At 36.7% G+C, this 13,815-nt stretch overlaps 1 protein-coding gene across 1 annotated transcript in view; it reads right to left on the reverse strand.

Moving 5' to 3' along the window:
• Positions 1-7,953: 7,953 nt before the first annotated feature.
• Positions 7,954-13,815, reverse strand: part of LOC128652670 (calpain-5) — a 341,308-nt gene continuing 335,446 nt past the window's right edge. Inside the window, exon 10 of the mRNA XM_053705600.1 lies at positions 7,954-8,528. Within this exon, the coding sequence (XP_053561575.1) occupies positions 7,954-8,528 (575 nt within the window). The remainder of the gene's footprint in view (positions 8,529-13,815) is intronic.

Here is a 13,815-nt window from a genome sequence, read left to right on the forward strand (position 1 = left end):
GCACTTGCTATGAATGTAGTAGTTAAGTGTACTAGTATAATACACAAAGCTGTACTGGTATAACACACACAGATGATGGCAGTGGTAAGAAAAAAATGAATTTATTAGTTGATAGAAATGAAACCAATTTCTCCAGTTTCAATATAAAAGTTATTTCTGCATTATAAGCTGAAGCAATATTGTCTGTTGAACTTGCTGTTGAACTGCTGCTGTACAGCCAAAAGTTAACAAAAAGCAGGGAAGTGATAAACCATATACCGGTGAAGGGGATTCCAGCTCTATATTAAGAGACTCAAAACGGACCAAATCTCTAGTAGGAGATACCCATCTAGTATGTTATATATTTAGGGGCCCATTTATCAAGCTCCGAACGGAGCTTGTGGGCCCATGTTTCTAAAGACCGCTGCTCCATAACCTTGTCTGCCTGCTCTGAGCAGGTGGACAGGAATCGCTGGAATTCAACCTGATCGAGTACGATCGGGTTGATTGACACCTCCCTGCTGGCGGCTGATCGGCCGCGAGTCTGCTGGGGGCGGTGTTGCACCAGCAGCTCACAAGAGCTGCTGGTGCAATGCTGAATACAGAGAGCGTATTGCTCTCCGCATTCAGCGAGGTCTTGCGGACCTGATCCGCACTGTCGGATCAGGTCCGCAAGACCTTTGATAAATTGGCCCCTTAAAGTTTACTTCCCTGTGAGTCCTGTTTGGAGGTGATGTGTATATATATATATATATATTAAAATAACAGACTTAAAGAGTGCCAAGTAATAAAAAATTATTTACTTACCAATAGGCACCCTACTACTGGGGGAAACCAGTAAGAAGTCAAAACCAGTGCTGAAACATAAAAGCAGAGGATCTGGAATAGGAGTATATTGACAAACCAACAGGAGGAGGTGAAGTATAAGTCTCCGTAAAAAACAATTTGTGGTGCTTCAGGATTAGGCTCAAAAACTTTATTTACAGCATGGATACAAAATTAAAAGTCCCTGCAACATCTGTGAAAAATATGACATTTCCTATCCTATACTCCAAATATATTCCTCCAACAATCATTGTACTCTGAAAGGAAGGAAGAACCCCTCTCACTGAAGAATCAAATGCACATCTTCATTTGTCAACCTCCTCAAGCGGAGGCAAATACAGGATTGAGGTGGGCTGGGTTTTATAGGGCTCTTGGGGTTTGGGAATCTTTACCTTCTCCTAGTGACAGGAAAGGAGTAATGGATCATGGACTCTCACCATATGTATGAAAGAAATTGGGGTTTTATGACCCTTTGGCTGTCTACAACCTCTGTCTTTGATGTGTAAAATACTCCTGGTTCTTAAAAGGTTAATTAACCAATTACACATGTATTTCCAAAGATTTGTGAGCTAAGACCACAAGGACTTGTATACACATTAACTCATCCAAACCAAGGACCGTGTGATGTATATACTGATGGAGTTTAAGAGGCTACGCTAAACTTAGAATGACAGTTTTAAAAATTGTGTAGTGTATAAATATAGACTATGTGAACCATGTGTACATGTTCATACTAATAGCCAGTGGGCTATGAAGGTACAAAATACCTACCTATCAACAACTTCATCCAATGTGTTTATCTCAGCTGCAGTAACTGCTTTCTGTAGAGGGGCCCATCTGAGGCAGTCAAGAATCTTACAAGTAACAGCATCTACAAATCTGCCCTTTACCTTGGGGAGGACTGTGGATTCCACAAGGAGCAGCATACTGTAGACCAGGGGATGGGCAGATAAATCCACATTGCACCTGGTAGGCCTGTGACATGAGAAAATATTTTTCACTACTTGGCTGAAAACTCTTTGTCTGCCCCTCTGTCTGACATAGGCATTGAGAAGGGAATGGGTCTCATATCAAGTAGACTAGCACTTCAGAATTTACCTCACTCCATCAAGGAGGCAAAATGAATTACTGGGGATTCAGGTTAAGGGTGAAGGCTTTAAAGCTATGTTATGTTAGGGTGTCTTAACTCCTCCTAGTAATCAGGAGGGTAATTCCCACAAGCGATGTCTTTCAACTCTCACCATCAAATGAAAGAAATATAGAGAAAGCTTTTTTTTACCCTAAATAAATATTATTATTTTTTAGTTGAAATCTTTTTATTGATTTTTCACGTTGTTCAAAGTCTACATAGAACAGTATCAATAGCAAAAAACATCAGTGAAATATTCAAACATTAACAATACAGTCTTCAAATGCTTCATTCTATTATATAGTTAGTTGATACAGCACGGATGATATTGTGTAATTGAAGTCCATTCTGTTTATACCTTATCCTTCTTAACATGGGTTTCTACAGGTTACATCCTGACTAGTATCACAATCACATAATCACCATTTCTCTTATCTACATACTTATATTTCTGTCTAGTTCTAGTCCCCTTAATTTCCCTGTTTACTGAGTCATCACAGTCTGGATGTTTACCTCTGCTGCCGTCTGAATGGCCAAGTTTCTGGCTCTGTTTTCAGGGGCGTATTAAGGCATAGGCCAACAAGGCCGGTGCCTAGGGCAGCAGATTTTTAAGGGGCAGCAGAATTTTGAGTCCCTGGGCCACTCTACTGAACTCAGGGCTGGGTGGCTAAATCAACCAATTACTAATGACTTAAATGGCTGGCCCAGCTATTGTTATCCTATGGGATTGTATGTGGGTGCGAATGACGTGGTGACAGTGGAGGCGGAGCTCACTTGCACAGCCTGGCCTGGACTGAGAGGGAATGCAGTATTCTTCCTGGCTCCACCGCGTGATTGAGACTCACACAGACTACACAGTGCAGTGTGCACTATAACGTGACCACTGTGAAACAGCACCAAAGAAGATGTTTAAGGTTAAACAACTACCTACTGACAAACTATCATACAGTGAAGGATATTTTTTTCTGATATAAACACTTTAATCGTCTGACTTGCAAAATAATGTTTTTATATATATATATATATATATATATATATATATATATATATATATATATATATATATATATATATATATATATGTGTGTGTGTGTGTGACCAGAGTGAATGCAAGCCCTGGTGAACATCTACTTAAAAAGACATTTTTTTTATTTTTTACACCCTGCCCCAAAAATATTATTTCTAATAAAAGGCCTTAAACCTGGGGTGTGGGGCAGCAGAATTTTGAGTGCCTAGGGCAGCACAAAACCTAAATACGCCCCTGTCTGTTTTCTTTTTCAATATGCATAATATATGGCTCTCATTGTTGAATGAACTTGTTACTAGTGTTCAAGAGAGCTTCTGAGGCACTAGTCATGTTATAATGATATTCAATTTTCTTTTTAATATATTCGAAGGTGGGTGGATCCACCTTCCAAAATCTAGCTATACAAATCCTCACAATAGTGTAAATCATAGCTATTAGTTTGTGATGTCCTTTTAAAAACATGTCTGGGGGAAAATAAAGCAAGGCTTGTTCTGGGGTTAGATCTATTTCAGTGTCTAGGATTGAACCCAAATAAGCTGAGGTCAGGTCCCATATCTTTTTAACTTTCTCACACTGCCACCACATGTGCAAGTATGTCCCAACCTCTCCGCACCCCATATAACACATATGAGGAGGGTCTTCCAGTGTGCTGGTAATTCTTGTGGGATATATATACCATTTGTAGAGTACCTTAATATAATTTTCTTTCAACGTTGCGTTTGTCACCCATGACTCCACCATCCAAGTCTTATTTAAGTCTTGTTCCCATTTAAGCATAATAGAACTTTTTTCTATGTTGATCCCCTCACTGAAGATCGGATAGAGTAGAGCTATCAGGCCCCTTCTGGGATTTCTTGAAAGACATAATGTCTCAAATACTGTGTTATTCGGGGTGTTTATCTGGTCCTATTATTTCTCGTTTTCTCGATTTAAGTTGTAAGTAGTGGAACCACTCATTCTGCTCAGGAGTACCTAATTCCGTATATTGGGTAAAGCTCATTATAATATTATTTATAAGTGCTTCTGCAATTCAGTAAAGGCCCTTATTTTCCCATTTCTTTTGAATGTGTGTGCTGATTAATGAGTTAATCGGGGCGAGTGGGGTCAGTCTCGACCTTACACTAATTAGAGGATATGTCCTGACCAATTTATCCCAAATAAAGGTGGTGTGCCTGAACGAAATGTATTCTTTAATATGCCAAGGCCTTTTTTGTTTAGTCGTCCAGAGAATATTGTCTAGTCTTCCCACCCCCCAAGATATCTTTTTCTAGTTGAAGCCACTGAAGTGCCTTGTCCAGTTTATACCAGTGTATGGTCTGAGCAAGTCTGGCTGCATAGTAATATGAGATTAGATTCAGTAAATCGGATCCCTCCACCCCTCCTATGTCTCATCAAATTATGTTTGTTTATCCTAGCTCTTTTCCCCTGCCAAACATATTTTAAGATTTCCCTTTGCAACACATATAGCTCTGCTATTGGTATCGTTATTGGAAGTGCTCTAAATAAATATAGAAGTCTAGGCAATATTGTCATTTTAATCGATATAACCCTCCCATAGAATGATATATTATATTTGGCCCATTTAAGTAGTAGCTCTTTAATCTGTGAAAACATGGGGACATAATTTTCCTTATAGAGTGTGTTTACATAATTTGTGAGGTTAACTCCCAAATATTTAAGAGATGACTTAACCCATTTAAATGCAAAGTTTATCTCCAATAATTTCTTTGTTGGTTTTGGGAGGTGGGTACTAAGGGCTTTGCATTTGCTTTCGTTAACTTTATATCCCGACAATAGAGCAAATTTATTTATTTTGGAGTATACTATTGGTAGAGAAAGTAGTGGCTTCATGACTGTGAGGATGACATCATCTGCGAAAAGGGATCATTTGTATTCCCTATCTCCCACCCTTATTCCTGCAATGTCTGGATTATCTCTTATTTTCACTGCTAATGGCTCAATGCACATTGCAAAGAGCAGGGGGGATAGAGGGCAAACCTGCCTAGTGCCATTTTGGATTCAGATTTGCGCCGATTGATACCTGGAGAGACTAATAAACGCGTCAGGGCTTGAGTATATCTTTTTTATGGCATTACTAAAGGGTCCCCTAATTCCCATCTTGTGATGTACTGCATGCATATATTCCCAATCGACCCTATCAAATGCCTTCTCTGCGCCCAAAGCTAGAAACAGAGAAGGCACTCTCTTAACCATTGCAAAATTGATCAGATCAATCATTTTCCGTGTGTTATCTGGAGCTTCTCTCTGTGTAATGAGGCCTACTTGATCTGTAGCTATCAAGTTTCTGATAGGCAAGGCCAATCGATTCACAAGAATTCTGGTGAATAATTTCAGGTCCTGATTTGTTTGTCCTTGCCTGGCTTTTGGGATGACCATCACCCTCGCAGTAAACAGATCTGGGGGGAATATCTACACCCTATAGGATATTATTATACAATATGACCAGTTTGGGTGCAACCGATAGTTTTAAGTCCTTATAAAAGGAGCCTGGAAACCCATCGGGGCCTGGCGCTTTATTTCTTTTTAATCCCTTAATGGCTAGTATAACCTCTTGCATTGTGATGGTGGAATTCAGGGATTCCAGTTCTTCCTCTATTGGTTTTAGCTTACAATTTTCGAGAAATCTATCTAGCTCAATTAGCTTGTTGGCCTCTTGTTTAGTAGTGGGTAAATTATAGAGATTATTATAAAATTTTGCGAATTCATAGGCTATTTGGAGGGATCATTAGTGACTTGACTATTAGATATTTGTATTTGTGGGATAGTGGACGCCCTGGTCAGTTCTTTTAATTTGTTTGCCAACATTCTGTCTGGCTTGTTCCCATAAATATAGTATCTGGTGTCTACTGCTTTGATCGAGTGAATCGCTTCTCTGTCTAGGAGCTGATTTAATTCCTCATTTTTATTGAGTAAGTTTAATAGTATTTTTTTTTTTTTTTAATATCTGATCCCTTAATGCAGCAATTTCTACTCTCAGTTTTTCTAGTGTGGAATTATGAGTTTTCTTGATTCTACTTGACTCCTTAATCAGCAACCCTCTTAGGGAGGATTTGAGTGCACTCAAAACAAAGTTTGGGTTGGTCGTGGATCCTTCATTTATAGCTATAAAGTCTTTAATGTGTTTTTGTACTTTCTGTATTAGTATGTCATTCTGGAATAGGCTCGGATGTAGAGACCAGGATCTAACTCTATGTGGGTTAATCATCCCCTCAAGCTCTACTATCATCATGTCATGATCTGACCACGAGCAATTATGAATGGATGCTGATTTTATCAATGGTAGAAGGATCTGGATGATTAGTATTAAGTCTATTCTGGAGTGAGTACCGTGAACTGGAGAATAATAAGTATAATCTTTGACTCCCTTATTGAGTGCTCTACAACTATCTATTAAATTAAAATCTAAAAGAAAATCTTTCAAAAGCTGCTGGGCTAGGGTTGTTCTTCTCTTTTTGCAGGGGATTTGTGAGGTTCTATCTAAGTCGTCATTTAGTGTCATGTTAAAGTCAGTGCCTATAATGATCTTGCATCTTCTCCAGCTCGATAATTGTCTACTTAATTTAGTAATGAATGGCCCTTGATTTTCATTGGGTGCGTAAATATTCATCAAAATAACAAGAACATTGTGAATTATCTCTTTTATAATTAAAAATCTCCCCTCTTTGTCTTCAAGTCTCTGTTCCTCCTTAAAATTAAGGGAGGTGTGTAGTAGAATGGACACCCCACATTTTTTCTTGCTATTAAGTGCGTGATATTGTAATGGGTAGCTCTTGTCCCAATATTTGGGTGTGGAGTCTGAAACAAAGTGGGTCTCTTGGAGCATTATTATTTGTGCATTTTGGGATTTGTAGTCTATGATTGCCTTTTTCCTTTTTATGTTGGAGTTAAGCCCCCTTAGATTATGTGATATTAATCTAATATGCATGACTCTTATCTGGGTGCATGCTTGTGTAGACCCAAATTACAGTTCGTGGGTGTAACCCTTTAAGCAATTGCACCTCACCTACATCTGGGTTGGGTAATCTCTTACATCTCCTAGAAGCACTGCTTCGGGCTCTTACCCTTACTTCTGTGTGTCTAGTGGAGCGGCATCTAATTGTTCTTTGAGCGATGTCCCCAATGGGAGCCATCCTGTCAACCAGCATTTTGTTAACATTTGAGACTGTAAATAACCATATAAAACAACATAATATAAACTTAGAACTTGATGTGTCTATACGCATCAGTAACAATGAATAGTTCTATCAATTTGAGTCAATTCTGGAACTTCTACTGACTCTTCTGTGGTCCTATCCCATGGAGCAAAGACACCATAGGAGAGATACCAACAATCCTGAGAAATGAAATAGAAAAGATAAGACGATAGTGGGAAATAAAGAGTAAGAGAAAATGAGAGGAGACAAGAGAGAATAAGGAGGAGGGGTTAAGGGTGGATCTTAGTCTCTCACAGTTTAGTGGGGAGTGAAGCCCTCCTCCTTTTTGCAAAAGTAAAAGTTCAGGTAACAAAACCTTTAGTCCACATTTTATTGATATTCATACAACCTGCATGACAGTCCATATATTAGTCCTATACTTCTGACATCAGGGCCAATATCCTCCGGTGAAGATAAACTCATGGCACTGATGGTGCCTCTGTATTGGAGTTATTGTCATCTTCCTTTCTTGTAGAGCTTGGTTTAGATTTTTTTGATTTTCCATTCTTATTTACTACAGTGCATTCCTTCTGTGTCTGTTTTCTCATAGGTCTTTGTGAACCTTGTGAGTCTCCATCTTCCACTGGGATCTCCAGCTTGGAGAGTAGCATTAATCCTTCTTCCACTGTGGAACATGTATATGTAGAGTTCTTGTGTGTGAAGATCAGTATGAACGGGAAGTTCCATCTGTATCTTAAGTTTTCTCTTATGAGAGCTGTCACTACTGGTCTCATCTCTCTACGTCTTTGCAGTGTCACCGGAGATAAATCTATAAAAATCTAAATATTGTGCCCTTCATAAATAACTGTACGAGCTTGCCTAGCTGCTTGGAGGATCATTTCTTTTACGTGGAAGTAGTGTAGCTTGACTATTATATCTCTTGTCTTGGATTGGGAGGGTTTGGTCAAAGCTCTGTGGACCCTGTCCATCAGTAACATGGTGGGTTCTGTGTCTGGTATAAGCTGGTGAAAAATTTCAGTTACGTCTACTTGTAGATTTTTATAGTCTTCCGGAAGATTCCTGATTCGGAGTTTGGAGCGTCTCAATCTGTTCTCCAAATCCTCTACTTGATCTTCCAGTTTCTTGATGTAAATGGAGTGATCTAGTAGGGTGTGTTGAATTTGAGGAATTTCTTCTGAAATATCTTCCAGTTTATTTTCAATTTCTATTGTTCTCCCTCCAATCTCTCTGATATCCTGCTTGAGGTCATATAAGGCTGTTTTTAGTTCTTCGTGGAAAAAACTTTTTATCTGAGTCAGCAGCTCGTTATTTGGGATATCTCCATGTTGTCCGACCTCTTCGTCTGAAGTTTCTGCTGGGGTGTTTTGTTTCGGTGAGCTATTAACTTTGTCCACTGCTTTTAATTTTCATCTGTTATTTGGAGAGACACTCCTTCATAGACCGATTTCTGCATTTCATCTTGTCAAGATCTATCAAACCTTCTCAGGTTAGAAATAGTAGGTATCTTTTGCTTTTTTATGGTGCTCTCTTTATCAAGCAGCTAAATTATTATGATGAAGGGTCAATTATGCTATTTCATCTCCTATGTGACATTTTTAGAATTCTTATCAGATCACTTCTGGTTCTAGTCGCCCCAGGTTGACAGTTATTGCTTCAGAATTGGTTATGTTTCTGGCCTGTAGCGGTACAGGCCATTATTGTAAGTTATTTTATAGGGAATTTTAGTTCTTATGTCTCGAGACTTTGAAAGCCGTGTATGAGTCTACTAATCATATCCCGACAATGCCCCTGTAGTTGCGCAGTCAAGTTAGCAAGACTTAAAGATGTTATCTGTCACAACTCTTAATAAAAAGAACCTGAAGTGTCCAAATTCCCCGATTTCTTTCACTCTTACATGAATAGCCCTCAGAGAAATTGAAATAATTGAATTATCATATGGTTCCGTTGCTGTGCCCCAAATGGATGTCTGCTATCCTTAGGCCTCAGTTTTGCTGTCTTAGTGGTTAATTGCTGTAAGGCATTCAGATGTGCAAAAAAGAAAATGTCCCTTTTATTATAGGTGATGCGTATTACATGTGGCTCTGATTATTCAGCTCTGGTTATGACCAATATATCTCTGAGATGGCTTCTAAGTTATAGGCCTTGTAACTGATACGGACATACAGGTAATGGATACTGATGGCGTTATCAGGTCACTGCAAATGAACAGTTTATGGTATTGCTCTTATTTGGGGTTTTTGTTCATTAATTATACTGCGTTTGGTATGGGGGTCACTTTTGTAGTATTCACTGTGCAGGCTCCTTCCCGCCTGGGGCCTTTTCGGTGAATTACTACTGCCTGCTTAGTTTTCCCCTAGCTGACCCTTAAGAATTAGCCCCAGATGTCTCCGAACCTGTTAGTGTGTTGTTGGTCTTTGGAGGCCTTGTTGATGCGGGTTGCGAGTTCCTTTGTAGGCCGCAGCCACGGACTTTCCTGAGAATGTCTCTGGTTCTCACGACCGGTCTGTCTCCGCTTCTGCTTTTTCCCCTCAAAATCGATTAACTTGGGATCTTAAGGGCCTCCCAACCACTTTCCCATAGATTGTACACTATTTTTCCCTCGTTTTAGCTGTTTTAATTAGAGGAATCTGAGTTTATTTGGTGGAGCTCCTGCTGTGCACGTTTGCTCTGCATCCCTGTAGGCTCTGCCTAAATAAATAATTTTTAATGTGCAGTATTGTGGATGAATATACTCCGTTTATTACAACATAAAGTTACTGCATACGGCTATCTTCTAGCAGAAGGTACAGTCTGGGTCATTTATAGGTCACACCCACACAGGTTCTACTTTATATTGTTATAAGCACCATAGCAGACTGTATACTTTTGGTCTTGCACTTAAAGGATCAGTTTGTCACAGCTAGACATCACTAGTTCATGTGTTCCATATAGATAACATTTTGCTCACTCGTGGAGTTATTCATGAGTCAGCACTGATTGGCTAAAATGCAAGTCTGTCAAAAGAACTGAAATGAGGGGACAGTCTGCAGAGTCATAGATTCAAGGTAATCACAGAGGTAAAAAAGTATATTAATATAAGCGTGTTGGTTATGCAGTACTGGGGAATGGGTAATAAAGGGATAATCTATCTTTTTAAACAATAAAAATTCTGAAACGTAATAAAAAAACAGACAATTTAAAATTTAGGATAGAGAACGTTTAATATAAAGTTTCTCTTCATTAATTTCCATGATTACAAAGTGCTAATTGATCATTAAACATATAAAAATAAAAAAAAATACTAATATAAAAGTTAACAAAATTATGAAGAGAATGTAAATTCCCACAACCATGAATCAATACCAAGAAATGTATAATTATGTAAATTACAACATAATATTAAAATCATATTATACAAACAATGATGAATTTTAATTACAATTTAATAATAATTGATACAAAAAAAGTAAACATGAAAAAAAAAAAAAAACTACAATATATTTGGCATATTATATCCCAAGAAATAATCAGTAAATATACTGACTCACCATTATGGCTTAAACCTACTATTGTATACAAACAAATCTCATGGTTGAGAATTGCTAATAGACAAACAATAATGACAGCTTTGATCTTTTCAGATATGGAGACACTACCTCCTTATTCAGTTTGTGTACAAATATTTTGGTTAATGTCACAAAAGAGTGAATGCATTTAAAGTAAGTCAAGAAAATGTATCATGCATATGAAATAACAGCAGTTTAAATAGCTTGAACGTGAAATAATGAATACATTCAACATAATGCCAATATACTTTAAATGATACCCACATGTTAATTAGAATGAACCTTCTAATCTAATTTTTGAAAATATCTGAAAAGTTTGGCAAACAGGAATGAAATGTTATATTTATGACATTACTGGTTGGTTTATCATTTTTTAGAATCATATAAACAATTCTTTGCAACTAAACCCTCCTTTTTATGAAAAAGTGTCTTTACAAAGAAGACCATTTGTAATAAATGTAACCAGCTCAGATCTCCAGTCCTGTGTGTGATCAGTAAACCCGTTTTGCTGCTAATTTAATAATTTCTCAAGCAGGATAAAAAGTAAAGAGTTTGAAAAACAAGTTGACCTTGTTCACATAACTATTATCAAGCTTTACCAAATTATAATCATAAATAAAATCTTTTTAGAAGGATAGGATGTTAACGTAAATCTACTAAATACAGCTATGTTGATTTAATGCTATAAAAAATGAGCTATGAAAAGTGGGTTTACATTGTGAAAGATGGATGGTCAATACTAATAAATCACGAAAACTGGAAACTGGTTAATAAAATGAGACATTCAACCAAGATCCACTGACCATAGGCCGTATTCCAATCCATCGGAATTCTTGTGCAAAAACATTGTATGACAATATGTGATTTTTTTTTTAGACTTTGTTGTTTAACGCCGTTCTGAACCATTAGTAGCTTTTGTATAAAATAAAGAAACAGTAGAACATAAAACTGTACTGAATAACAAATTTGACATTTTTGAGGAAATTTAGTCATTAATTTAAAAAAGAGCCAAATGAATGAATACAACATTCATTAATTTGTTTGAGAAACAAAGAAATGAGAAAAGGTTAATTTGTTTCTTTCCTTATTCACCAAATTTCAGCAAATTTTCTAATTTGTTATAAGTTCTGATAAATAAATGACAATTTATTTTGCACGCCTATTAAATGTATGACACAAAAAAAAAAAAGAAACACTAGAATTTCAAGTGGGATTTTACTCACCTTCTAAGAAGAAAAGAGTATTTTTATAGCCGAAAACACTGCTGTTTATTAAAACTTGAATTGAGTGTGCACATAAACTGAAAGGGGATTCAGATACAGTATCGATAACTTTTCAATTTATTTCTAATATCAAATTTGTTTCTTTTTCTTATTATCAGTCATGAGCAGCAGCAAATAATTTGTTTTGGTTGAATCATTCATAACAAATATTCAGAAAAATTTGATTTTCAGAATATTCATTTGCTGCACAATTCAGTATTTGTTTAGTTTCCTTTAGCACAGACTCTGGGATCCGCTGCACTAAGCTAGAGGTAAGTATATCACCTTTAAAAGATAAATTAATATACTAACAACATTTGCTAATTGTAAATATTTATATATATATTTATTTTATTTTTTTTGTAGTTGGTGCATTCATTTTGATATTTGTTTTGTGAAACCACTATAAACAATCTGTATTTTCGTTATGAATATACATAGGTAACTAAACAAATGCACGTCTACAAGAGTAATCCTGGGTAGGCTCATAGGATCTCAGGAGTGTGCATGTTGTTGCAAACCATACCATAGAGTGGTAAATACAAGTTAATGCCCCTGAGGTCCTATGACCTTACCTAGGTTTACTCTTCAACAAAGGATACCAAAAGCATAAAGTAAATTTGAGAGTATTTGTTTTATAATTCTATGTTCTGTCTGGCTCATTAAAATTTAATTTGGATGTAACCAACACTTTAACATAAAAAGACATGCAAACAGCCATGATATGGTGGTTAAAATTTACCAAAAGTGAGACAAGGTCATAAAAATTTGAAAAAAATGTGAGAAAAGATACTAAGAAATTGTTCTAAGAGTAATAGGACTACTGCACCAAATGGTGTCCATGCATGATATATGGACATTTTTAAAATGCAAAAGCCATAAATAAGGATATTCCCGGGTGTTCTAATGGATGGAAAGGCTCCAAAATAGTAAAAACCCCGTAGAACATAAGGAACTTCACACAAGAATTCAGATGGATTGGAAGGAATGGGGCAGTAAAAGAGTCAGGGCACCCTGATTAGGTTATCTCATGAGCCGATAACGATAAAATATGTAAAAGAATCTTCACTTTGTTCAATCATCCTAAAATTCAACCCATTTGAGTATCTGTTGGGTCATTCATTTCCATTAGAACATCTTAAATTAAGAGTGTTCCTCAATCTATTAATGTTATTTACAGATGAAAGATTTAGTAATGGAGATGTCTAAATAACAATGAACACATTGTCTGACAAGTACAAATGTAGCATGCAGAAGGCTGAAGTCAATTACTGTGGACACAGATGGACCATGAACATGGTGCGTAGTTCATGGTATCCTACAGAATCATATGGCTGCATCTCCATTAATTCCAGGAGTCATTAATTTAATAGCTACTATGATAAAATCACTCAATAGCTATAAAAATGTTAACATTAAAGGAATTTAAAAGTCAAAAAATCAATGTTCTTCTATTATAACACTTACCTCTTTCCTGGTATCCTTTGAACGAGAGCTCCTTTCCATTAGAGCATATTGAGGTAGGCTCAGGAGCATACATATCTGTTGAGGGGAGCATGGCAGCACTGTGTGTAACAATGCTTGTAACAATTATGCTCTCATGGAAAGGTCTTAAATTCTCTTTTAACAAAGGATCCCATGTGAAAGGAAGTACGTTTGGTAGAAGTTCATTTAAATGTTTGATTTTTTTTTTTCTAAAATGTGCATGCTCTAACAATCATGAAAGTTTAATTTTTGACTTTCATGTTCCTACATAATAGATTCATTGTAAAAAGGATAAATATTTTTGCAGGCTACATGCATCTTCTGTTGAATATTCTTACACTATAGTAGAAATAAATGCACATTATTACATTATCCATAAATTAAAAAA

The sequence above is a fragment of the Bombina bombina genome, chromosome 3, assembly GCF_027579735.1.
Source record: "Bombina bombina isolate aBomBom1 chromosome 3, aBomBom1.pri, whole genome shotgun sequence".
Taxonomy (NCBI): domain Eukaryota; kingdom Metazoa; phylum Chordata; class Amphibia; order Anura; family Bombinatoridae; genus Bombina; species Bombina bombina.